At 44.8% G+C, this 27736-nt stretch overlaps 1 protein-coding gene across 2 annotated transcripts; it reads right to left on the bottom strand.

The window, feature by feature from the left end:
* Nucleotides 1-584: 584 nt before the first annotated feature.
* Nucleotides 585-26787, bottom strand: dop1b (DOP1 leucine zipper like protein B). 2 transcript variants are annotated; one of them, XM_056439315.1, is made up of 38 exons: nt 26496-26787; nt 24748-24956; nt 24361-24538; nt 23645-23826; nt 23352-23522; nt 22030-22219; nt 21789-21887; nt 20898-21021; nt 20695-20804; nt 20282-20393; nt 19833-19953; nt 19575-19694; nt 19170-19278; nt 17832-18355; nt 17379-17746; nt 17020-17291; nt 16380-16532; nt 16142-16242; nt 15261-15451; nt 13591-15169; nt 13251-13350; nt 12967-13158; nt 12691-12813; nt 12457-12591; nt 12283-12338; nt 12081-12185; nt 11467-11533; nt 11202-11361; nt 10356-10438; nt 10156-10265; nt 9928-10077; nt 4610-4671; nt 3740-3868; nt 3481-3617; nt 3345-3400; nt 3106-3249; nt 2847-2979; nt 585-1841 (listed from the first exon to the last, which is right to left on the bottom strand). In XM_056439315.1, exons 3-38 carry the CDS (start codon nt 24496-24498, stop codon nt 1584-1586), a joined length of 6864 nt encoding a protein of 2287 aa, XP_056295290.1. In that variant the 5' UTR covers nt 24499-24538; nt 24748-24956; nt 26496-26787; the 3' UTR covers nt 585-1583. The 2 variants fall into 2 exon arrangements, with proteins under 2 accessions (XP_056295290.1, XP_056295298.1); XM_056439323.1 differs by lacking the exon at nt 24748-24956.
* Between the last annotated feature and the right edge of the window lie 949 nt (nt 26788-27736).

Raw genomic sequence — 27736 nt, 5'->3', positions numbered from 1 at the left:
CCATCCTGGTGAGGGATCATCCTGAAGATTTAGCTTAGCATAGTTATTTTCTTTGCTCTCCTGAAGGTTTCTGGCCTTTTTTCCCCATGAAAGTTTTTTTGTATACTTCTTGGGAGTTTTTCCTGATCCGATGTGAGGTCAAAGGTCAGGGATGTCTATGTGTACGGATTGTAAAGCCCTCTGAGGCAAATTTGTAATTTGTGAGAATGGGCTATACAAAATAAACTGAATTGAATTATATCACTGATGATAATAAATTGAGGTCACCATGCTTATGTAGAGCCCCTTGGCAAAGACAATAGAGGCCTGTTTCTGGGGAAGGAAAGAAACTACTCCATCTCAGACTGCAGAGGCTCCGAGATGGATCTTTGTGCAAGATGACATCCTGCCAGACTAAAATACTTATCATTGATCATTTTATACTTGGTGTCGAGTATAATTTTTCTATCAGTCTTCAACATATGGCCAAAAGGTTCCGATTGTGTGCAGTGATGGGACATTAAATGAAGGTTGTGTGTTCAGTGTCTTGCTCACAGACACTTCAGCAGGTGAACAGGAAGAATCGGGGAGAGTAAAACAACAACTCCATTAAATCTGTCATGTTTATAGTTATCAACATTTCTTTCTCCAACACAAATGCAGAGAAACAAGCAACTGAAGCTGTAAAGTAAAAACACAGTTTTAAGCTTCATATATATATATAATTTAATGAGTCTTTTTGTTAATTCGAAACATGACATGGTCCTTTAAAACATCCAACATAAATTACTTCAGCATTGTGAAAAGAAAGCTCAGAGGCAGTGGTAAAAACCGATTTCCCTTAAAACACCAGAAATGGCAAAGCATGTATTTTAGCAGGATACACCAAATAATACGTCAAAGGGTTTGTTAAGGTGTACACTAATCACATTTAGTAGCTTACTCATACAACTCTTAGCGTGAATCTTAGCGAGGTCTCATGATGATGATTCCACGAACACTTTAAAGAGAAAGTACCCAACAGCAGCCACATCCAGTCCGACAGAGTGAGACGTGATGCATCAGGAGGTTGTGGTCAACTGGAGGTTATGAAAACATCACAACGACAATATTTAATGAGGTTCTTCACAGTGAATCTGCAATTTGGTGTCAAACTTTAAAATATTGACGAACGTATGTTATTATAAAGGTGCATGGCATCTAGATATGACATATAACTAAACCCATATAAAGTAAGAGCGTCGACACTGACACAATCGAACGTGTATAAATAGTTTGCCACCCAAATGAGAGCGAGAGAAACCAACATTCCACTGTCGTTCGTAATGAATACTTCTACCATGTGTTTATCTCTTCAGAGAACCAAAACCCTTCTAAAATAACTACAACAAAAGCCCCTTGGCTTTGCCGATATAGATTCAGTGTGAGAGCACCTCACCGGTACACATATGTATGTGGATATCAGTTAAAACATTTAAAAAAAACATGAATTCCAAAACATTTCCTCTTCTTTCCTAGTTCCCGGTACACCGGCTGTTCCTATTTGAAGTATTCCAAGTCAAAGAGCTCGAGAAGAGGACTTCCAAAAGCTTCATGCTCGAGTCCTAACTCTCCATGGAGTCCAGGAACTCTTCTTCCGTGATGCACTCCAGCTTCTTCAGGACGGTGGCCGCACTGGCTGCTGGGTAGTCTGCTACAGGGAGGTGGGTTACGGGACGGCTGTCGGGAGGAGGGCTCTGGAAGGAGCAGCGAAGGGTGCGGAGGAAAGGCCACAGCTGGGTGATGGAGGACAGGGAGCTCTGGGTGAGGAGGGGGAACTCCAGAGGCTCCGTGGAGGATTCCTCACTCAGCCCGTTCAGTGTCTGGAAGACCAAGACGTCACAGTCACTTACATGAATGAGACTTGTGGACTCTGTATGTTCATTTTAAGAGCATATTAACAGAATTCATCACAAAGAAACTGGATATATATGACTTAAAATGACACCATGTCAATGATACACATGTTGACCAATGGATCTCGATGACTTTTCACCAAATTTTCATGACCATGTGAAATCTCGTACACCTTAAATGAGACACTCGTTTGATTAGAAGAATAAATGTGTAGAAATGTTTATTGTTTTAATCAAACTGTGTAAATGAACATATGAATAGAACAGATTTCCATGACTTTTCCAAAACTTTTGGGATTGAATTTTTTTTAAAGGACTTTTCCAAGCCTGGAAATAAACATTAAAAAAATTACATTACTTTTCCAGGTTTTCCATGACCGTACGAATCCTGTAAAGAAGTATTTCACTGCTAGAAAGATGGTCTTTAACTTTAAAAAAAAAAGGCTGTCAATGCAGGAGAAAGGCACAAATATTTTTGAAATTGGTGCTACATGACCAGAGAAAACAGGCTGTGGTATTTACCTGTCGCTCAAAAGGTAGAAAATCTTCAACACCCAGAATGCACTGGGCTCATAGCTAAGATGTCACTTTGTAAATACTAGTTTGAAATGGCTTGGAGGTCATTCTGCGGTGACCTTCAGAACATCTCATCAACAGAACCATTCAATACTACACGATGGGGTCCTGTCGCAGCATTATTACGACAATGATTGTTATTAATCTCGTTAACTCTCTGTGCACACACACACACATCATACACAATTATTACTAAAATTATTTACTTTATTTGTATTTATTTAAAATTAAAATTAAAAAAAGATTATTTTTTTGTAAAAAGTTAGTAAAAAAAACAAAAAAAACAAACAAGAAACATTCATTGTTAGTTTCATTGTTGAAACAGAGTTGATTCTTAAATGAGAAACACTTTCTCTACATTCTAAATGTCCCGTTTTACTCCCGGCACCATCTTACCCCGTAGCGCTGCTGTATCCTGTCCAGGACCCGGACGACAAGGGGCGTGCATTCCTGTTCGCCTTCTATCAGCGCCGTCTCTGGGCCCCTGTAGCGGTTCACGTCCACCTCGGGGACGAAGGCCCACCGGTACCTGAGGAACAGAGAGGTCCATGGAGAGAGGGTAAGACAAGAAATTAGTACGCTGACAAGATACCACACGACTAATACAAAGACGCATGCCGGCATGCATTTCAGTCCTTTTGTCCTGAGCTCTTACATCTGAAAGAGTGGCATCTTTTCTGGAGGAAACGACAGGGAGGTGTCCAGAAACTTGCAGGCCGACAGGTACATGTCCAGCTCCGCCTGAGAGAAGGTCACTGGTCCATTCCGGTCCTGGGCTCCCCGCACCACTTTAGTCAGCCTGGGTGGTACACGAGAAAAGTATTTTTGATGTGAGAGCTTTAACAGAGCGGCATCAATACATGAGGAATGTGTGGACTAGAATAATCGTCTCACTTCGAGACGCCCTGGTCTAACTGCATAGCCTTCTCGAGACGAGCAAATACGCGAATCTGAAAAAAATACACAAAAAACAGGTTGAGAAATAAGTTTCCGTTGTGTGAAGCTGGTCTCGTAGAAGATGGGATCGTACCAGTTCTGTGACCATGATTGGCCAAAGAGATGTGAGGTGCTGGGATGAAATCCGCAACAGGAGAACACGAAACATCAGAAACATCTGGGCTGAAACACTCGGACTGGGGTTCATACGCAGAGCTTCATTGAGACGCTCTGAAGAGGAGAGGGAAGGAACTTTTGAGAATCACTTCAGAACATTTGAAATGTCCGTTTCCACCACTGAATTGAGCAGAAGGACTTAAAATGTACATAAATATCCAGTAGCGGCGCTGCACCTTGAATGAGGGGCAGGTACAGGTGATACTGGTCGACCTCTCCACTGAACAGGGCGAACGCCTGGCGCTTCAGCAGCATGGGCTTCTGGTCCACGTTGGTGAACAGCTTCAGGGAGCCACTCTGCATGCCTTACGGGACAAAATAAAAACAGGTTTGCAACAGAAAATAAAAATCAACAATGTGTCTTTAATTAGAATTTTACACACTAATCCAGAAGGGACTTTTTTTTTAATGGATGCTGAATTTGTAGGCAACGTATTGGAAGTGATTTCTCTTTGTCATCTCTCTCTGTAGTATTGACACTGTAGACCAGAGGGTCAAACTCATGTTCACCGTGGGCCACATCAGCATCATGGCTGCCCTCTTAAACACCTCGAACATATTGTTAAATAACTCTCTTTGCATTCGATTATTGTTTATTTGAGTTTAGAAATATTGTACGTAAGAAAATGTCTCGAATATTACGACATAAATCCATTTAATTTGAAACCTTCAAACTAAAAGCACGGGAACTATTTCTTCAATTTCTTTAAGAAAAGGTGATCACATGTCTTTCAAGCCACCAGGGGCCACATAAAATGATGCGGCGGGCCAAATTCGGCCCGCGGGCCTTGTGTTTGACACCTGTGCTGTAGACCACGAGCAGGGAAAAGGTCGCCTTGGCCCGGATTTCCGCTGGCTACCTGAAAAAGCCACTTGCGCCCAGAAGCTTATCCGCTGTCAGAATAATAACCGGTGGTTTTCCTCGAGTGCTATAAATCTGTTGCCTGACATCTTATGAACTACAGTAGAAGCTAAAAGTAATACAAACAAGTACCTTTTACATTAACATTACAGCACTACAAACATTTCCTGGAAGCTATACTCACTTATCAGATCTTTAAACATGGTCTTCTCATGAGTCAGGAGGTGGTCAATAATGGATTTCCAACTATATAGAACAAACCAGTCAAGAAAAAGGACATTATTAGACATTGATGATTCCTTTGTGTCATAATATTAAATACACAGAAAAGACTTAATACTTAAATATGCTGAAAGGTCATTTTACACATGGTGTGCCTGCTGTGGCATGTTCCCCTGCTCGGTCATCCAGAGCTGGAGGCTCGTCAAATGCATCTCACAACAGTCCCCCATGCAGAGCGAGAAAGATGAGATTGAAGTACGAAAAGGATCGTAGTAAAAAAGCTAAACATTTAAAAAACACTGATAATGTCATGTCCCACTGTGGGACAAATAAAGGAGTATCTAATCTAATCTAATAATGTTAACTTGTGTTTACCAAAATGAGCTTTCAGCATGACAAAAAGACTTAAAAAACAAAGTCAACAAAGACCAAAACAACCAGATAGTCGACTCATGGACAGAGAGGACAACTGTAGAGTGATAGCACGTATTAAAAGACATGTATTAAATATTCACATTAATAGTCTATATACATTGGAATGTGAGCAATGACAACTACTGGATTTGTTTGGCAGATGAAGCGTCCAAGACATGCCCTACTTTTCTTTTTTTTCTTGGACACCTAATTGCCAAACTGTTCACCGAAAGAATAAAACTGTAAAGGGAGAGTTTTTTTCTAAAGTTTTTAAAATGAGACCATAAACTGTAAAAGGGCTTTTACCTTATAAAGTACTCTAATTTTGAAACTACTAATTATGTCTTCTCTTTTAACCCTTGTGTTGCCTTCGGGTCAATTTGACCCGATTCAATGTTTAACCCTCCTGTTACCTTTATATTTCCTAACATATTTTACCCTTGAGGTCAATATGACCCCAGCTCTTAAAATCTCCAGAAAATTATTAGAATTAATATTGTTTTCCAAGTTTAAGTGTGAGGTACTTTATGTTTGTTTGTTGACTCCCGAAAGAACACCGACATTAAACATTGAATCGGGTCAAATTGACCCGAAGGCAACACAAGGGTTAACCATACATATATATTATGTGTTACAATGATAATTTGACTTTTATAGAGCATCCTTCTATTCTTTCGACCACTCATACACCGGACACTTCCATATGGGGAAGAGCCGGGGATCGAACCACCAATCTTCCAATAAGTGGACGCCCCGTTAATTTGATTTCTAATTAATGTTCACTCAGCATCCCATCTTCACAGAAAAAACCCGAAATGTAGACATTTTTGCAAATTTATTAAAAAAGAAAAACTGAAATATTACAATGAGAATTAAAATGAACTTTTTTGAGTTTAAAAAAATGTCAACGAATATTTGTAAGTAATTGTCTTATAATTTATTTAATGTTCTCTTTGTATATTTTTTAGGGCTGGGCACGTTAACGCGTTAATCTTGTGTTAACGCATCAATTAATTAACGCCGACAATTATTTTATCGCGCGTTAACGCAGGTTTTATTATTTATTTTATTCTTGTAAAAGTGTGTTGCTCACAGGCTTTTATTTTGTAAAAGTCTGCTACTGCTTGCTGCGGAACCGGAAAAGAAAGTCATTCGCGGTTTAACAAACATGGAGAATCTCAACAAATGACGGCAGGTATGAGACGCCCTCAAGACACACATCACACGGAGAATACACGAGCTGTATGAAAGGAGAGGACTGCAAAGCGACAGCTTCACAACGTGCTGTTGCTCTCATGGGGACGACTGGACATCGGGGGACCAGACGTCCTCTTTCCCGGACATGTCCTGCTTTTGAGCCCTAAAGAATGCGTCCGGCAGGGATTCCAAAAACGTCCGGGATTTTGCTTCGTCGGATATTTGTGTTTCTCTGGGTTTTCATAAACTAGGATTTACCCCTTACAAATTTTGGAAATGGTATCTCCCTTACGTTCCACCTTCTTACGTGAGCTGACAGAATAGAGAACAGTCATTGGTCAACCGATCTCAGGGTTGCCAGATACACGATAATTATCCTCCAAATACAACCATTTTGAGCCTTTGGTACGATACTTCACCATCTCCAATCTGGCAACACGGAGCACCTTGCCGCCTCCACTAGTTCATTGTTGTTTGTGCTATAAACTACAACCAGCGCCGCCGCTCCCATAGCGCACTACGCGCTGTGCGTAGGGCACCACGTCCTGAGGGGCTCCACAAAATAGGCAACTAAAAAATCCTCATAGTTATAATACCGATATTATTTCAGTCTAGAAATAAGAGATGTTTAATCTAAGCCCCCCCCCAGACGAAGTGTCCTCTTTTTCACAAACTCAAATCTGGTCACCCTACTGGACATCACTCGGTAACCACAATGACCTCAGAGTTACTGAGCATTATATTGATGAGAAGTGGGCGCTGCATTCACATGCCCTGACTGATGAAAACAGAGGAGAGACATTCTGCTGACACTTTACTGAAGTTGCACAGCAGTGGAATGTGTCACATAAAGTCACCACACTGAGCAGATAGAGCACCAAAGATGATCGCTGCTGCCAGACAACTGCCTTTGATCATGTCCCTGCTTCACAGTCTCCAGCGCTCTGTCACAGTGTCTCTGCATAACAGCGTTGGACAATGTCCTGACAGATTTTATGGCACTTTAGTTCATATGGCAGAACATTTAAAATAAGTGTCAAGTTCTAGGAATTGACAAACTGCACTGAAAGTGTTTTCTGGTGTCTCACTCTAACAGGGACAACACATGTTATGGCACTTTCATTCATATGGCAGAACATTTCAAATAGAAGTGCGCTATACACTACTTTTGAATTAATTATTGGATTTTGCGAATACAAATGCGATTAATCGTGATTAATCAGGGAAATCATGCGATTAATCGCGATTAAAAAAATGTAATCGTTGCCCAGCCCTAATATTTTTGTATCACTCATATCTGTTTTCTATTGGCTGCTATTGCTCAACTGAACTTGTGTCACATAAATCCCGACGAGGCTGCTTAAAGACGTTTTGCCTTTAATTGGCAGCTCTCTATTAGATATTATCAATGTGTCTCTGTTAACAAGCCACGTACCACATTCCTTCAAAGTGGCTGTTATTAAACCTCTCCTGAAGAAGCCCACTCTGGATCCAGAGGTGTTGGCTAACTACAGACCGATCTCTAACCTCCCCTTCCTCTCCAAGATCCTTGAGAAAGTGGTCGCAAATCAGTTGTGTGACTTTCTACATCATAATAGTTTATTTGAGGAGTTTCAGTCAGGATTTAGAAAACACCACAGCACCGAGACGGCACTGGTGAAAATTACAAATGACCTCTTAATGGCAGCAGATAAAGGACTCCTCTCTGTCCTGGTCTTGTTAGACCTTAGTGCTGCATTCGACACCATTGACCATGACATCCTGTTACAGAGACTGGAGCAGTCGATTGGCATTTCAGGCACGGCACTAATTTGGTTTAAATCCTATTTATCAGATCGATCTCAATTTGTATTTGTAAACGATGACGCCTCGATAATCACCAACGTTAATCACCAACGTTAATCACGGAGTTCCACAAGGTTCTGTGCTTGGACCAATTTTATTTACCTTATACATGCTTCCTTTGGGCAATATTATCAGGAAACACTCCATAAACTTTCATTGCTATGCAGATGATACTCAACTATATCCATCGATAAAACCAGAGGAGAGCAACCAACTCGGTAAAATTCAAGCATGTCTTAAAGACATAAAGACATGGATGACCTGCAACTTCTTGATGTTAAACTCAGACAAAACCGAAGTAATTTTACTCGGCCCTGAGCACCTCAGAGATCAATTATCTGGTGATGTGGTTTCTGTAGATGGCATTTCCCTAGCATCCAACACCACTGTAAAGAATCTTGGCGTTATCTTTGATCGGGACTTGTCCTTTAACTCCCACGTAAAGCAAATCTCAAGGACTGCATTCTTTCATCTACGTAATATTTCAAAAATCAGGCACATCTTGTCTCAAAAAGATGCAGAAAAATTGGTTCACGCGTTCGTTACTTCGAGACTGGATTACTGCAACTCCTTATTATCAGGCTGCTCTAATAAATCTCTTAGGTCCCTCCAGTTGATCCAGAATGCTGCAGCTCGTGTTCTCACTAAAACTAAGAAAAGAGATCACATCACTCCTGCACTAGCTGCTCTGCACTGGCTACCCATAAAATCAAGAATCACTTTTAAAATTCTTCTCTTAACTTACAAAGCCTTGATTGGTGATGCACCATCATATCTTAAGGAGCTTGTAGTACCATATTGCCCCACTAGAGAGCTGCGCTCACTAAATGCGGGACTACTTGTAGTTCCTAGAGTCTTAAAAAGTAGAATGGGAGCCAGAGCCTTTAGTTATCAAGCTCCTCTTTTATGGAACCAGCTTCCAATTTCAGTCCGGGAGGCAGACACAGTCACCTCGTTTAAGAGTCGACTTAAGACCTTCCTCTTTGACAGAGCTTATAGTTAGGGCTGAATCAGGTTTGCCCTGGTCCAGCCCCTTGATATGCTGCTATAGGCTTATAGCTGCCGGGGGACGTTTTAGGATGCACTGAGTACCTATCTCCTCTTTTTTCTCTCCTTAGGGATGAATTTTCATCTCTCAATCACACGTTACTAACTCTGCTTTCTCCCCGGAGTCCTTTTGACTTCACGTCTCATGGGGTCATCGGACCCTATGAGACGGCATAGATCCTATCTGCCTGATGGATCATCGAGGTCTGGGTCGTGGAGTTCCTGCTCCTGACTACGCCACTGTCCTGTTGAGACTCCGCCCACTGTTGAGACTCCGCCCACTCCTCCTCCCCACCGCCATCTGCCTGATGGGTCGTGGAATTCCTGCTCCTGACTACGCCACTGTCCTGTTGAGACTCCGCCCACTCCTCCTCTCTACCGCCATCTGCCTGATGGATCGTGGAGGTCTCCATCGTGGAATATGCCTACTATGAACTATTCATACACTCTGTCATATTCATTGAATGTATTTTAACTCTAAATCTGTCCTTCTGTACACATTACATCTATTGCATCTGTCCATCCTGGAGAGGGATCCTCCTCTGTTGCTCTCCTGAAGGTTTCTTCCCTTTTTTCCCCCTGAAGGGTTATTTGGGAGTTTTTCCTGATCCGATGTGAGGTTTTGGGGCAGGGATGTCTATGTGTACAGATTGTAAAGCACTCCGAGACAAATTTGTAATTTGTGAAATTGGGCTTTACAAATAAACTGAATTGAATTGAATTAAATGTACTTTGAGTTATTATGAGTCCTGTTTGTGTCAAATAAAACATGCTAACCTGGGAGCACAGGAGACATCCATGGTGAAGAAGAGGGGGTCCATAAAGAGCTCAAAGACCTCTTTCCTCCACGCCCTTTTGGTGTAGGCATACCCACTCAGACTGCTCAGCAGCTGAGAACCGGCCTCGAAGCTGGGCATGTTGTAGGCACTAGTGGAGACAAAGCACCGGTGACAAGTCTGCCGAGACCAAAACAGACATTTAAGATTAGCCCTGCGCACGAGCTACCTGTGATTCTTCAGGTAAGGGAAAACATAGTACGTCAGCCGAGAAATGAGAGGAACCGCTTTCTCCTTCTCGTCACTGCGGTACACCATGTCCAGAAGTGGCGTCAAGACCTATACGGTACGAGAATGTGTTCAACAACACAGACACAGAAAGAGTCACCCATTCATTCTCTCATCCCCCCCAATAACAAAACACCATACCTCAGCCAGGAGGACGAGAGCCTGGACACTGTAAACAGAGGGAGCCGAAGAGGAAACCATGGTGCTGGCTTGAGCCACAGACTCTGACGAGGAGAAAGAGAACACAGCAGAGTTCACTTGGGACCGAGATCGTAACAATTCTGGGAGTGAAGTGAGCCACATGTGCGTATACTGTGTGTCAGTGGGTAGCAGGTCCGTGTTTCAATCAGGGGGTTGGCGGTTCAATCCCCGCCCTAGTCGATGTGTCCTTGAGCAAGACACTTAACCCTGAGTTGCTTCCTGTAGCTGAGTCTACGGTGTGTGAATGTAACAGGATGCTTTGGATAAAAGCGTCAGCTAAAAGTAGTTTATACAATCAGGGGGCAATTAGGATATTAAAGTTTCACCACATAATAAAGATTTGAGCCCTTTTAAAAGAACCTTGTGCTACGCGAGCCCCGCGACGCACTTATCCAGACTTAAAGTATTACTACCCACAGGAGATGGAAGTCTGAGAGTTGAGACGCAGGCAGGAGCAAAGCCCTCGATATCTATATTTACACACCTCTACCTTGATGTCAGGCAGCCCTTTCCGAAGGTGATATTTCTGCTCTCTTCAAAGCCAACGGACAGGAGTCGCTGGTCTACCGCCGCCTCCATTGCTTTGGTCATTTGTGTCATTGTGTGACTTTTGGTGTTTTAAAAAGGGTGTCCTTGGTAAATAAATGTTTACTCCGAGCGCAGGACAAAAGCATCGTTTAAATCCTTTACTTGAACTCGTACTTTCTGCTCAGCCAGTGGGATGGGAATTGCAGACGAGGTCACGCCTGCACATACAGTATTTGTCAAAAAGGTATGAAAAGTTACCGTAATGATCGCCGTCCAACTCTGCGTCGTCAAGCTCGTCTGCTTCAGGGCACACCTGCGGCTGAACTTTGACCTCAAGGCTCCGACTGAGCCAACTGGTCTGCTCCAGAGACGACCCTGCGATCCCACCCACCGCCTCCAGGATGCGCTGAGTCACCTCCTGCGCGAAGAAAATGTCACCATCGACCAATCATCAGCACGGCATCTCACACGCACTGGCTCGTTATCGCAAATCGCAGCCGGAACAATACAACGTGCGTCGTACCTGCAGGTCTCTAGTGTCCTTCTTATTGTCCAGGTTAGGGACCCGATTGACAAAGTCATTGAGTATTCTGCAAGACAGAAACCGTTGATGAGTGTCAGATTCTCCAAAAGGAAACCGGCAAATGTTCACAAACACGTTCGAGCAAATACAGCGAGCGGGCCGATAGTTGCCGAGTCACAGGCTGCAGTGCGTCGTGTCCTGTGAGAGTATTTTGTGACACTATAGGAAAACCACAGTAATGCTCATTGTTTCGTTTGACTTGTGTACAAAGGGACTGTATGGTAGCAGGGGGCGGGGGGGGGGGCGGGCTTAGGCTCGGCTGGGTGTCGGGACCAGGTCTAATCGGCCTTAGCTGGTGGTTGATTGTTAATCAGCCCCAGCTGGGGTTAATCTGTGTGTGTCTGTCCCCATAAAGGAGCAGGAGAGCAGAGGCACAGTCTGCAGTTAGATAAAATATATAACGAAATATCCTCCTTGTGTGCTCATCCTTCGGTGCTTGGGGGGGGGGGGGGGGACCTACATGTGACGGGCAAGAACCTGTTAGAGACTGCAATAGCATTTTGTCGTGCAAGAAATGAACCTTGAATAAGACCTAAAACGTGTTAAAAACTGACCCCAGCAACAGGAAGTGTCCAGGCGGCGCCAGGTTGAGTTGAACAGACTCCCGTAACAACCCGAGGAGAGGAGTCACGTTGTCTTGCAGAGTCTGAGCTGGAATGCTACACAGAAAAACAGCATTTAAAAATACAAAAAAACATGCATTACAATATTATTAATTAATGGGTGGAGGAGGCTCGCATTGTTTTTCCTACTTACCTCTGGGTGTAGCAGTAGGTGAACTGTAACATGGGGATATCTACTAGGGTGGACTTCTGATGGAGAAAAAAAGTGCAGTCAATTTGAGGGAAAATTGACCTCAGAAACCTCCAGGATAAAAAAAAAAAGTTGAGTAGTCGTGCATGTATGTACAATGTCTGTATGTTTGTGTACCGGCTCTCCTTTGATCTGATGTGGCTTTTTCACCACCTCTTTGACCAATTGTAGGACGGCATCTGTTTGCAAGGTGTGCAACGATTTCACCAGAGCCACGATTGTGAGACGAGGTTCACTGGCCACCGGTAGAACCTAAAGGAGACGGTAGTGAGATGAATGCAAGCTGCGCCGAAGCTTTTCAGTGACCTGGACGTCACGTGTCCTTTTCTAAGTCCTTCCTGCAGCTCTTACTTTGTTTTTATGTCTCCTTTTACTCCTCCTGCTGCTCCACACTGCTCCCAGTGAAGCCATGAGCTGAATCCCATACGGCCCAGTTAGAGGCACCAGGAACTCCAGTATCCGCTGCCGTAAGATCTAAACGTGAACGGATGACACTTTATATTAAGACACATGCACATGGCTAAAAAAGAAGATGTGGAAATGCAGGAATTGACCAACATAAACAACATAAATGACATATTTCTGTTTTTCCATACAAATAAAGAGAAAATATGCTACACTCCACACCTTGGTGCTCTTAAAGTAGACGGAGGTAGAAGTGTGTCTGCTGCTCTGGCCGCTGTCCGATGCCCGCCTCTGCGACTCTTCCCTCATGACCACGCCCCATAACAACGCCATGCTACTGAGCATGTGCGGTAGTGCCTCAATCACAACGTTGCGTGCATTACGGACATCCACAGGATCACAGGCCACCACGGACTAACGGAGAGAAAGAGAGAGAGAGAGCAAAATGGGTTTTTACATTCTCACACATATAAGAGGTAAATATCCGGGTGCGCTTCATTCCCTACCTTCTTGTTGTCCAGCAGACAAAAGTGTGCAATGGTGGTCAGGCCTTCGAGCAGAGTCAGAGGGTAGTCAGGAGCAATGTTTTCCCTCCTACCACTCGGGCTGATCAGAGGACAGAAACATTCAATTGTACACCGCTTTCACAAAAACTTTTAACAAAAATAGTTTTCCATGACATTTTTTAGTGTGTAGTTTCTTTTTTTGGTTTGTGTCATGGTTCTTTAGTGGGTTTGATTATTGAGACAGACATAACATGTTAGATGTCAGGAGCGAGTCCTGGCTGGCACCCTAAACAATAATAAATAATTTTCATGACAGGGTACAAAACTACGTCAGCGTTACCTCTGATTTGTCTTTCCTCCGTCGTGCTCGTAAAGCTTCACCAGCTCGTCCAAGTTCCTGCAGATCTGACTGATGAGTGGCGCCACGATGATGCCCAACGAGCGACCCAAGTACGGCAGAGAAGAGCACAACAGCGCCACCCAGTGGGGGTGCATGGCATAGCCGTACTGCGGCTGCAGAGCCCTGGCTGCGGCGGAGACGAACATTCCTTGGGACGTGATGGGGTGGCTCTGGACATACTGGGCGGCCTTGATCGACTGCTGGAAGAGAACCGCGGTGTGCCATTCGCGAGCCAGCGGGCTGGTGGCAGTCGGGGATTCGCAAGGCTCCGCGGGCTGGCCCGACGCGCCGCTCGGCACGGCGCCGCCGGGCCACAAATGGGACTCCAGGACTATGAGAGCCTGGAGGAGTCTCAATAGTTCCATTTGTAAGGGGTACTGCTCCTGTCCACCTCCTGCTCCGAGATTCACCAGACTCTCCTCGGACAGGCCTCCCTGCTCCTCCAGCAGCTCCACGCCCTTGGCGGGCCCCTTGTCAGACACCCTCTGGCTCACATACATGGATGCAGAAAGTGCGAGCAGAGCATATTGCTGCACTTTACATGCGGAGAGGAGTCGGCTGATGGACTCCACGCTGGCCCCGTCGCGCTCTAGTCCGCGTGCCGTGCAGCCGAGCTGGTTCACAATCCGGGTCAGCACCGCCACGCTCTTCACCTGAACCTCCCGGTTGCCCTGCAGGTCGAGATGACCCAGGCTCAGATAGGACGGGTAATGAGAGCGCAGGAATCGCAGGCACAGGGACACCAGCAGTTCAATGAGCAAGGACGGGGGCTCCGAGGGGGAGGAAGAAGGGGAGAGCAGGCCCCCGTAGAAGCCGTGACCATCCTGAGCCTGTTGGTGGCGCTGCAGCAGGTTGGAGACCAGGTTTAGATGGGCGGCGGAGCTGGTGTCCAGAGAAGTGTAGGCGAGGGCGTTCACCAGAGGGCATTCAGCGCTGCTCCGCAGCAGGCTGTCGAGCAGCGCCAAGCCTTGGAGCAGATGCTGCCAGCCGCCGGCCACGGGATACAGAAGCACGTGGCGGAAGAGAGAGTCGATGGCCTCTCTCTTCTCACGCTCCTGTTTCAACAGGCGAGACCTGGCCATGGCCTCCAGCTCCAAGTCCTCCTCATCCTCGCTCGACAGCGAATCAGATGCCTGCGTGTGCTCGGACTCTGCCCTCCGCAGGCCGTTGACCACACCTCCTTCCTCAATGCTGCGGGAGGGGACAGAGCCCGAGCTGGAGTCCTCAGTGGATACCTGGGCACCGCTTGTGTCAGCTGACTCCGTGTGTTCACTCTCCTCCTCCCCTTCTTCGTCTTCTTCCCGCTCTTCCTCCGTCTCTTCACTCGCACTCCTAGACACCGCGAAAGCGTCCGGTGGTTTGGCCATCTCTGGGCCGCTGTCCAGCTCGGCCCACAGGAATTCCCGGTCCACGATGTTCATGAGATTTAAGGTGGTGACCTCTGTTGACATGGAATCCGCAGAAGTCCCGGAGGTTTTGGTGGAGCTCCGGCTTCTGCTGCTCAGAACCTTCAGGTTACCTTCGAGAAACGAACCAAAAACACATTAAAAACAGCCAAATAAAAGAAGTTCACCTTTTGGAACGTTAACTTGCAGAGTCAGAGTACTTACCAGCAGTGAGATTCTGTTTAATGCTCTGAATGGAGCAACGCTGGGTGGAGGGGTGAAGCAGCAACAAGAGAATAGGCTCCAGGACCCGGATGACGTCATTGAGGGAAAGAGCCCTGACCAGCCAGCACTGAGCTGCTGCACTTATTGAGCCGTCTGTGCAGCTCAGACTGTCCACCACCACACACAGAGACCTGAGAGACACACACATATTTCGTCAATAAAGGATCCCAAAAACAAAGAGAAACTCATGCCTTCATCAGTCTAATACGAATAGTACAAAGGAGTATGCAATGTCGACATGTTGTTCACATTTAATTTAGAGTCTACATATCCAAAGCAGGCGGTTTGTTACTGCTGCATATTCGTTGCGAGACAAGTGCAATTGCACCGCCACTCGACACACTGTTGGACCTCTGCAGAGAGCAGATCCTTGTCTTACTAGTTCCTACTATGTATCTTTGCACACTCTAATGCCTCTGGGTGTAGCAGGTTCCTCCACTATCAGAGGAGCACCGACACATATGTTGATGTTGTATGCAAGCTATAGATATAAGATAAGATATATACTTTTATTAATCCCCAAGGGGAAATTAGTTCTCTGCATTTAACCCATCCTTAGTTATTAAGGAGCAGTGGGCTGCAGTGATGCGCCCGGGAAGCAACTGGGGGTTCAGTGCCTTGCTCAAGGACACTTCGACTTGCAACAACTAATGGGGAGAGCCGGGATCGAACCGACAACCTTGGGGTTGCAGGACGACCCCCTTACCCCACTGAGCTACAGCCGCCCCCAATATAAAGAGTACCCAGACACAATACACGGTGATGTACATTAACAAAGACCCCGCCCTCCATTTGTCACCACTCTTCAACTGTGTACTAACCGATCGAAGGAGTGGTTGAGAGAAATGGTCCTGTTGGTCTGGATCTCCCGGGTTAGGTGCCACAGAACTGTAAAGCGGTGTAGTGCCTCCAGCCTGGCAGCCTGGGGCCGACCGACACAAGGAAAACATTGGGCTTGTCACAACTCCAAGTAGCTGTGTTAATGCGTGCCAGATAAAGTGACACATGCTGGGACAACAGTAAAATGTTTTCTGCGTGTGTGCAGGACTTTCTACACACCTTGTCTTTGTGCAACAGCGCCTGGCAGATGATGTCCTCACAGATGGATGCGGAGGGAGCCAAACAGTGAAGCCTGTAAAAGAGTTCCACACAGGAAATGTGCTGCTCTCTCCGCTCCGTGTCCAGCTGGTTCCACAGTACCTGGGCCACCCTCTGAGGAACAGCAACAAGAAGAAGAAAGTGTTGTTTTTTCAACTTCATTTTAATGTCTTTTATTTTTCTTTAGTTATTTATTTTATTTCATTTTGCATTTACTGCTTATATATGATTTAGCTGTACTCAGTTTGACTGTTCGGTCCTGACCTCCCTCTTTATTGAACCCGCCTCGTGGAGTGTGTGTGTGTAGAAGTGTATACATGTGGGAGGGAGAATGCTGTGTGGGCGTGTATGTGGATATGGATGTTGTGTGTGTGTGTGTGTGTGCATTTGTTGAGGTGGATGTTTGTGTATGTGGAGCTTGATTGGCACGTGTACTCGCTGTGGGCTGGACTATGGATACTGATACTACCTACTTTTGGAGGTATGCCGTTTGTTTTGTTGCGTTTATTTATTTGGATGTCAAGGATTGCTCCATTTTGTTAAAAATAAAAAAAATTATGCCTGCATTTGCACTCAAACATTTTCCCTTTTATGACCTCACCGGATAGAAATCTGTGCCTTGGTCTATGGCATGCAGCAGAGCCGGGTAGATGGGCGGCACAGTGACCATCTGCAGCTGCCCGCTCAGAGGGTTGGATTCAGACCCTTGGTAGCGCCTGTGCTTGTCCTGGATGACCAGGGCCAACGACTGGGAGTGGTTAATGAGTTCCAACAAGGTGGACACTGCGGTGTGCTGGATGTTGTAGTCCCTGGACAGGCAGCACAGTGTCATCAAAGACCTCAACCACAATGGCAAGCTGTCCACGTCACGATCTGTGGACAAGCCAAAACGTTAAAAAAAAAAAAATGTAGCGGACAGACGTAATAACTCATCTAGATAAATAACATCTTTATGTTGACCTGTGTGGTCAAACATGTCAGTTTGGAGAAGCAGAGTTTCCTCTTCACTTAGGTAGACGGGGAAGGTAGTACACTCCAGCAGCAGGTGGCAAGTGGCGGTGAAAGCCTGTCGACAGGCCTCGGAGATCTCCGCCTTGGCGCGGGGCATGTAGCCCGCCGCCCACTCCAGACACCTGAAATGCTCCTTTTTCCTGGCTGGGAGCTGGGCGTCAGATGTAGGGCGGGATTTAAGCCTGTGTGGCGTAATCAATTCAGTCAGTTTGTCATCCGTTTCCACTCCCCTTAAGCCCGGAAATAACGTCTTCTCCTCCACAGAGTGAGTTTTTGCCTCCGGTCCTCCGACTTCCTCCACCTGCACCAGCAGGTATCTGTCATACGGTAGAAGTGAAACTATTTAGAAGTCGCACTCTATAAAAAGAGGTGGGTGCATATAGGTCACGCTCAATAGTTTACCTCGTAGTTATGAAGGCCAAGATGTTCTGCAGGCACTGGGCCATGGCGTCGACACTGCCTCCCTTCCTCCACACTCCTTCGCCTTCTTTGGAAATTCCATTCTGCTCCTCCCCCGTTCCCATCCCCGGTGGGAGCTGCTGCTCTGAAGGTGAGGCGCTGACGCCCAATCCGCTGTCTTCAGACCTGAGTGTTGGGTTTATACCATCTGTGCGCTCTGCCACCCGTCCTCCATCTCTGTTCAGCTCTTCATCTCCATGGTCGTTATTAAACTCACCAGCAGCGCCATCTTTCTCTCCCTCCTTCTCTTCCTCCGGGGACAGTAACTCGATGTCCTCCGTCTGAGCCTCTGCCACAATTTCCATGTAAGCTACAGGCATCTGGATCTTGCTCAGGACCTTGAAGCATGCTCGCAAACCCTGTGTGACGTCTTCCAGGCTAACAAAGTCCATGTGGCTGTGCAAGGTCCCCAGCATGGTGCCCAGCATCTCAGGGAGGAACTGGAACTGAATGTCAGCGTGAAGCTCCTGTGGGAAAACAAACGCAAGACACAGTTAGCGTCTACAAATGTGTGTCAGACTTTGGTTCACTCACGGCGAATGAAAGATAACATTTATTTAGACCTTACAGGGAATGGTTAACGACGCAAATGCGTCTCATTTCGGCTTTTCAAATTTGTTTACTTCAGTTGTATTGTTGGAATTTTCCAAAATATTAAACCCTAATATTAAGTTTTTCTAACTGGACACATTTATTTGTATTATTAGCAAGATTCACTCCATCAATTTAGTTTGACAAAAGGAAACTATGCCCGATACCCCCTAGCGGTATTTCTTTGTCTCGTCCTTAAATCATGAGGCGCACAAAAGTATTTTTTAAATTCGTTTATTAATCTGACTGTTGGATAAATAACAATATGGGCACTCTGGTTTCTGCCTACTGGCCAATCCTATTGTCATTTAATTTCTGTATATATTGTACTTGTGTGATGTCATGACTGTATTTACTCTGCAGAGTGATGCAGGTGTGTCTACACAGATGTGCCAGATGTGTGTGTGTTGAGGTACATATGTAGACGCCTGGATCGGTGACATGAGGTGACCTCTCCGTATCTATTTCGCATGTATTTATTTTTATTTTCCTGTACTCTAGGTGGGTGTACCAGTGGGGGGTTGTTATCCGTTTATTTAGGTCAACAAAAAAGATAAAAAACAATGGAAATATCAGTTAAAGTACATGTTTACTGTGTTATTTACCCGTCAATATTTCCAAATTTATTTTTATTTTTTAAAATAAAACAATAGGGATCTTATGGCGTGCAAGTGTGTGTACGTTGCTTACCAGAGGGAGAACATCAAGCAGGAAAATGATGAGATTGGACATCTCTGTGACGGACGGAGCTGGTTGATTGCACTCCTGCCAAGGAGGTCTTGGCGGGTCATTTTTGTCACTATTGAGTAAAGAAGGAGAACTAATTATAACAGTGATCATTGTTGGTTGAGGTAAAAAATGTTAATTAAATTCACACATAAGTTGTTTATGTTCTTGGCAATGTATATTTTGCATGGAAACAATTCATTCAAGTCAGACAATGGCTTTCTTTCATATTATTGAGGTTATATTGTTTACCGTGTTAATACTGTATTTCCCTGGTATGTCTCCTAGTCAAACACCTGATAGTTTACATTTTTAACTTGCATAATCCCCCCCATTATAAATAGGGAGTCCATGTCACAGCTGACGTACCTGAGAGAAGTGCAGAAGCGTCGGGTCATGTACTCCCACAGGTATTCTTTGTTCATGGAGGTCACGAGCATATTCACCGTCTTTATGATCTCCGCTGCGTTTTTATTCTCTTTTATTGTGCTGTTCCAGAAAAACACAAGAAAAGCATCATTCTGTCTTTCTCATATACATCGGTTGCAATTTTGTCACACGTTCAGCTAAATGTGTATCCAGCCATTAACCCCCTTGCATCTTTTTCTTTCATCCCTTGCTCTTTACCTGGCCAGCTGGTTGCCAGAGAGAGACGAGCTGCTGATGTTTTCCTCCTCCAGCATCTCTCGACAGTAGCTGTAGAAAGCTCGGACCACCTCCAACAACACACTGCTCAGGACCACTGGACCTGTGCAGACACATATCACAGTGAAGCATGCTGAGCCCTTTATCGGACGAGGAACCATATGTGGTCACTTCGTTGATGTTGGTTTTCTACCTAAAAACAATATATATATTTATTTTTAATGTCACAACAGTAAAACAGTATTGTTATGTCCTCCAATAGCACTGTAGTGTTGACAGTTTGAATGTCAAATTAGTTCAATGAGTGCCCTATAAAAGGTTTAAATAATGATGGGACATTAACAGAGTGGAAGGTTAAGTAATTCAGCATTTTGACGTGTGTGTGTGTGTGTGTGTGTTGTGTGTGTGCTGCGGTGCTCCGTGCTGCTGACCTATCTCCGGTTTATCCAGCAGACTGATGATGATGCGAAAGGGCCTGAGGTAGCCAATCACATTCTCCGGGTTGCTCTCCACATCCTGCTGTCTTAGGATGTTAATAAGAGCCTGAAGGGGAAAAAAGAAGAGCAACAGGTAAAAAGATACACAGGTACACACATCGAACAGACACACCGGACCAAGATTCTCCCTCTTTGCAGTTGTTATGCTACGCTCACCTGCTACTGGCTGTAGCTTTACAATGACCCGAAACATGAGAATGGCATCGAGCTTCTCATGTAACTCTCCGCAAGAAAATGCCAATTTCCCAAAATGTCCAACTTTTTCTTTCACAACATTAACAAAGTTATACTAAAAGAATATATACCTATATTTATGTATGTGGTGTGTGCCAACATGAGTGAGTTACCTGCACAAGTAAGTCTCTTGAGTATGTGCTGAAGTAAAAGGACATATGTTCCTCTGCGGTGGTGGAGAGGGTGGGGTGTGGTGCCACCAGTCCTCCTTTTTTGTCGATCCCTAAAAATACATAGAGAGAGACAAACAGTCCTGAATCAACTGGGGAACTTGAGTGGGTAATTCGTTACTGAAATGTACTTCAATGATCGGCACCTAGGATCCAGCCGTAGAGGCGTCTGTTGAGGGACATGTCTCTGCGGAGGAGTGTAAGAGCGGCGGCAGATACTATTGTCATCATGTCTTTACCACTCATGGCAACAATGGCCTCCGCTGGGTCCTAAACACACAAACACACAAATAACATTCGGCGGAGGAACAACAAGCAAGAACAGGAGCGTGATGCCAGGACGGTCCGTATGTTTAATGGAGAGGAAGATTAAACTAAAGATGGAGTATTGGAGACAACTCACAACAATAATAGTCAATAGTTTCAAACAGCAGCTACATCTATTTATATGTAATTGTACCTATAGAGCACAGGTGTCAAACACAAGGCCTGCAGGCCGAATCTGGCCCGCCACATCATTTTATGTGGCCCTCTGGCGGCTTGAAAGACAGATGATCAGCTTTTCTTAAAGAAATGTAAGAAAAATATCCTGCGCTTTTATTTTGAAAATAAATATTAGAGAAATGTTCTAATGTACAATTTTTCTACACTCAAATAAACAATAATCAAATGCAAAGTGAGTTATTTAACAATATGTTAGAGTAGTTTATTCTGAAATATCCTGTGCTTTTATTTTGAAGGTTTCAAATTAAATGGATTTTTGTTATAGTATTGTTATTATAGAGAAATGTTCTTATGTACAATATTTCTACACTCAAATAAAAAAGTATCAAATGCAAAGAGAGTTATTTAACAATATTTGATGTTAATGTTCGAGTAGTTTAGACGTTTATATGGTTCTGTACTGGCCCTTTAAGAGGCAGCCATGATGCTGATGTGGCCCACGGTGAACATAAGTTTTCAATAACTCTTTGATCACATGGAACCAACAATAATGTCCAGAGAAACAGGAAGTTAGTGTCAACGTGTGTACTCACCAAGCACGAAGCAAAGGGGAAAAAGTGGAGCAGGACTTCAAGCATGTTCCTCTGCACCAGGACATTTGAATCTTGCAGAGAAAGACACACCGACTTCATCTGAAGACACACACAGAAGAGGTTTATACAGATGGACACAAGACGCGATGGAGCAGATCGTAGAACTGAATTGAAACGATGAAATATGTCCAAAAAATTCCCAGAATTAAATAAGCAGCAAGACGAAAAAACGGACACTCACCACCAGTCGGTGGTCGTAGCCGAGCATGTGCGCTTGCTGGCGCAGAGAAGCCTCGGAGTCAAAGTGTGTGACGATGAAGACCGAGGCAGGCAGTCGCACCATGGGGGTGACCAGCATGCTGCCCCACAGCGCGCCGTAGAACACCTGCTGCCCCACCAGCAGGGACAGCTTGAGCAGCAAGGCATCAGTCCTGGATCGAGAGAGAGAGATGAGCAAGTAGAGATGTGTTCCGACCGTACAATACACCCATCAATGCATCTAGTCCTCGGAGTGGTATGCTGGCTTTGGTTGGTGATGCCATCTGAATTAATTCTGATAAAAATCCCCTCTGTTGTTTCAGTATAGAAATGCCTTGTTGCAGGGCACACCGAGCAGTTCCCATTAGAAGGATCAAGGACGGCTCATTTGCCTTATTTTCATTGAAAAAAGCGACGAGTCCCATGAGGAAACTTGTCTGTGGCTCTGAGCCCCCAAGCTGAGGCTCCTCTAATGAGTCACTCATGTATACTTCTCATTAAAAAGGAGGAAAAGAAGTGTATTTGGGGACTATTTTCAGCTGCGGATTAATAAACAAAAGGACTTTATTTTCTATCTTTAAACATTTGATTCAGTCATTATTTTTGGTGTAAATAAACTGAACAAATAAATAAATAAACAATGCAACGCGTTACAAAGTTCTGTTTGTGTAGAGTGCGTCAATTTAATAAACATTCTGTATTTATTATCTACGATCGCAGGATCGTCTATGTGGGATTGACTCAAAATAACCTGCGGATGCGTTTTTAATTATTTTTTGACAACAATGGAGCCCTATAGCACAGATGATGAATAAGACTTTGGCTACAGAGACTATATGTTTACAAGAGGGATCAATTAATTACAGGTTCATGTCTTTTCACTGGATTTTTTTGACAATAAGAAAGATTATTGCCAGGCGTATCCTTTACGGTCAGTAAAAATATTCTTTTGTCGTAGTGTCACTTCATACTTTCTTTTATTTGCAGAACACCAACAGAAACATAAATTAAACTAATATTAAACAGAAAATCTTCGCTTGGTCTAATGCGGTTCCTAAATGCGTTTGAAAAATAGGATGCCCTTCCGCTCTCTTGTCAAACCTTGCTGTACTCAGGTGACCTCCACATGTAGCCAACGCCCCCTGACGTCATCACCGCATCATCAAAATCATATCGTTAGCATCATTTGATAACAATTTACCCACATGGATGAGATACGGTATCGATAAACACACAAATCAGTGTAATGGCTTCTACAACACGAGACTAAAGAGACGGCTTGAGATGAGTGTGTGTGTTGTGTACCTGTCGTAAACCTCCAGTCCCTCTTCCAGACCTGGCAGTAGTCCCGTTATGAAGGCCTGAAGACTGGGCAGCAGAGCCCTCTGCAGCGGGAGGTAGTAACGCTCGTACAGTGTCAGCAGCATGGGCTTCACCGCCATGGCTGCATGGCCCAACAGTGGGAACAGCCCTGAGCTGAAAACCAAAAAACACACACACACACACACACACGGAAGTTATAACATACAAAGCTGCACACAGAATCCGGCTAGCTCTGCATTTAAAAGCGATAACAGATTCATGCCAGTTTTCTTCACCTGTATATAAAGAGATCCTTGGCCAGCCATTTTGTTCCAATGATTTTAAAAATGACCTCGTAGGTCTCCAAAGCCTTGAGATGCACTCCGCTGGGCAGAGCCGGGTGCAGGCACTGGGCCAGACGCTTCCCTATGGTCAGCCTCTTGGGCAGGAGGGAGTAGCGAAGGTTACTCTGCAGGGCCTGAAAGAAAGAGACGAAATAAAAAGGAAAATAAACTGGGTTGGTTTGACATATTAAGTAAGAATTTGGCATAACCCTCACATAGAATAAATGTACCAACAGAGGCACATTGGAGCAGATGTTGTGCATATAGTTGCTTTACAATTTCATGTCTTTTTTTTTTACCCCCCCCCCCCTCACATTCTCTATGTACTTTAATAACCAACGATTTGACATCAACACACACAGAAACTCCAAAGTAAAGACAAAACGCAAAACAAATAGCTAGAATACTCCGAGCACTGAGGATGTCTAGCAGAGAGCGCGAGTTCAAAGAAGAAACAAGAACTTCCTCATGCCTGCAGAGAACTGAAGCTCACAAAAGCAGCTGGGAAGTTGACACCCGGAAAAATAACGACAAAAAAAACACCTGAATTCAGATACATTTTGACAAACTTAGTTTTAGACTAGGATCCATTTGAAGCATGAAATGAGCGATCCAGATGAAGATGTTAGCGGTCAGTTATCCCGAGGCATCGAGTCCACACGACGTACCTTATTGAGCTTGCCCAAGGAGGAGATCAGATCCGCCCACTCGCTCGAAGACTCAAAGTTGCGCAGCGCCTTCTCGATGACCGCTCCGTAGCTCCGATAGCGGTAGTCATTCTGCAGTTCCAACTCCTCGGGATCCATGATGCATCAGTCAGATCCCAGTATGTTCAGCACAATATTTCTGGATGAGGGGGGTTTGAGGTGAGAAATAGAGAGTACGGTCATCACAATAACATTCAGCTCTGCTATGTTATCAGCCGCCTATTGGATGTCCCCCTGATGCTTGTTTCTGTCAAACAGAATTAGCCAATTAGCTCTGATCTGATGAGGCTCGCAGGCTGTGGAGACAAATGTCCACATTCATGACCGGTCAGTGTTTATTTGACTGACCCGTCTCTCACGATGTCCTGCCAACACAAACTGTTTGGTCATGCGTGCACTTCCTGAGAAAAACAAGTTCTGGACTGAGCAGTCCACATCGATCTCCACCCACTCCTGTCTGGCCCTTCAGCAGCTGAACGCTCCACTGTGTCCACGAGCACATGGTCACTGCGTCTGCTGTTTGGTGGACGGCCAGGTAGCGCACAGCTTATCCAGGACTGTATTTTAGTGGAAAGTGGAAAATAATCTTATTTTAAGCTGCATAGGCAAATAAAACAACAACAACAACAACAAAGTGTCCAACAGTAAATCTACTGCATGATCTCTAGAAGGAGAAGCTTTCTCACTTTCAAGCCCATGGCAAAGGCGGTGGTGTGTTTGTGTGTGTGTGTGTGTGTGTGTGTGTGTGTGTGTGTGCATGTAGTGGATTGGATTTAAGCTATGAAGAGAGATGGGTTGGGGAGAAGAGGCAGGATTAGAGGAGCACAGACATCTGGACTGCCTGAGCTGAGAGGAGCTTTACCAACAACACGTGCAGGGCGACTCTGTATTAGCGGTAAAACTATCAACCTCTTGACAGAAAACTAATATTAATCAATTAAAATGATGATTACCGATTAATATTCAGAGTCATTTATGAAATACCCCAATGTTGGTTTAACTTTAAAACGCTGTATCCCTAAAAGCCACATGCAGTACTCGGGACATCAGTAAAATCCTGACACCTGTGGATTTACCTTTCCAACAATTTCTTCCACATCAACAGCCATGATATAACATTAGGAGAAGGATAAAGACACCATTCTGTTTTAATACCCCGGTGCAGGTTGTGCTAATCTACACAAACTCTTCCTGCAAACAGACATTGTATTTGTCTGCAACCTTCAAAGCCTAATCACAGGTGACAGCTGTAGGTTTTGGTATGTGTGTGTGTGTGTGTGTGTGAGAGTGTGAGTGAGTGTCAATGTGTGAGTGTGTGTGTGTGTCAAGCAGAACTAAATGCACGTTCTCACTTCCTCATGGTGCGTCTCCATGCGCAGTGCAGTGTGTGTGTGTGTGTGTGTGTGTGTGTGCGTGCGTGCGAGAGAGTGTGAGTGTCAATGTGTGAGTGTGTGTCTGTGTGAGAGAGTGTGTGTGTGTGCGCGCGCGTGTGTCAAGCAGAACTAAATGCACGTTCTCACTTCCTCGTTGTGTGTCTCCATGCGCAGTGTGTGTGTGCGCAGTGTGTGCGTTGCGGGTGGACGCACGCGCCGCGGCACACAACAAGCATCTCTCTCTAGTCACCTGACTCACTCACACCAGCCCCACACAGACCTCAATGTGACGCTGTTCGCCGGGAGGTGGCCGATCAAGGGAAGACAACACACACTGTGGCCAATTAACAGTTTGATTGCTGCCGCTTCCTGCCTGTGAGTGAACTGTAGCATCGTGTTGAGTATATTATGTAACTGCATCAGAATGCATCACAACATACAGCGCCTCCAAGACTAGGAAACGGGTATATTTACTGTTAGCTAGGTAGTCCGTTATGTTCGCTTACGCACATTTACGTCAACATTTAAATTAGGGGGGTAGGATATATCTCTATACAATCAGTCATAAAAACATCACGTTAAATTCATATTTAAACATCATATTTTCCTTTTTTTAGAGTGTCAGAAGAGTGAATACTGTATTGTGGTTATAACGCATACCGTTAGGGCACCGCCGTCAACATAATTAGCTCACGTTAGCTATCAGGTGCATCGATGACTCACCAATAGCCGAACAAGATGCGCCGAGGCTCCCTCGCTTCAGAGCAGCCCGACTCAGAGAAGCGACAGCCCGGGCATCATGGTGCATCCTTCACGCGCACGGAGCTCAAGTAACAGAGGCGGTAACCCTGTGGTGTGTGACACTGAACATCCCCCAGAGTACCATGGGGCGACAACCACAGCGGGGATAGATCGTCCAACTCAGCTGATTCAGAGACGAACGCGGACGGAAGGTTTTACTTGCTGATAGAGAGGAGGGGTGTGGCGGCAGGGGAGTTACCCCAAATACGTAAGATTTTTGTCTTCAAACCGTCGTCAGAAAGTCAATTCACTTTAAATATCTGATATATTCTCGCTTGAAGCAGAAATAAGACAGTTTCTCTTCGTGCAGCTTTAAAATCGAGGGGCTGACGTCACCGTGTACTTCCCCTAAAGCGTTGGTATAATCCAGGATGTGCAATGTTTACAAACCTCTCACCTCTGTCAGATACTTACGTGACAGTGAGCTGCACACTACCTCAAAACACAACCTGAGCCATAACGTGATTTATTTTCTCGTGTATTTTGTTGTCTCTGCAACAACAACACAAAGTCTTAATATTGACCAGTTTTGTTGTGAAAATATGTTATTAAGGGGCTATTTTTGGATAGCTCCCCTCAGAGCTGAAACATTGAATGGAGAAAGGATCAGCAGTCATATTCCAGGGAGCGCTTCTAGACTGAGAGGTGTTATACAGGATGTACCACTGTCAATGGCCATAGATGAGATAATCCAGGAAGTGAAAGGAGGAAAGATAGTGAAAGCGTCTAGACTGCAAATTAGTCGAAATGGAAAGAAAACTGATAGCCTAGCAGTGCTACTAGAGTTTGAAAAGGTCCTAGCCAAGAAAATCAGAATAGGATATATGAGCTATGAGGTAAGAGAGTTTATCCCAGCTCCCTTAAGATGTTTCAAGTGTCAAAGAATGGGACATACGGCAGGGCAATGTAAGGGGAAGCAGAGATGTGCAAGATGTGGAGGTGAGCATGAGGACGGGAAATGTGGCCAAAATGAAAAATGAAATGCTGTAACTGTGGAGGTGAACACAGCGCTGCTTTCGGAGGGTGCCCAGTTCAAATGCAAGCAAAGGAAGTGCAGAAATATAAAATACTCAATCAAGTGTCTTATGCGGAAGCAGTTAAGAAGGTGAAGGAAAATGATAAAGTTACACCTAGGGAAGCTCTCATGAATGAAGCTGGGAATA

Source organism: Pseudoliparis swirei, chromosome 2 (assembly GCF_029220125.1).
Source record: "Pseudoliparis swirei isolate HS2019 ecotype Mariana Trench chromosome 2, NWPU_hadal_v1, whole genome shotgun sequence".
NCBI classification, from domain to species: Eukaryota; Metazoa; Chordata; class Actinopteri; order Perciformes; family Liparidae; genus Pseudoliparis; species Pseudoliparis swirei.
This window is presented reverse-complemented; position numbering and strand designations above follow the sequence as displayed.

Bases quoted from the DNA above. Each gene is read 5' to 3' on its own strand.
- dop1b (XM_056439315.1), bottom strand. From the start codon at position 24,498: ATGGATCCCGAGGAGTTGGAACTGCAGAATGACTACCGCTATCGGAGC. The intron at 23,523-23,644 runs GTGAAGAAAACT...TTTGGTTTTCAG, and splicing joins AAGGATCTCTTTATATACAG to CTCAGGGCTGTTCCCACTGT. The intron at 12,814-12,966 runs GTGTGGAGTGTA...GTTCACGTTTAG, and splicing joins TCTACTTTAAGAGCACCAAG to ATCTTACGGCAGCGGATACT.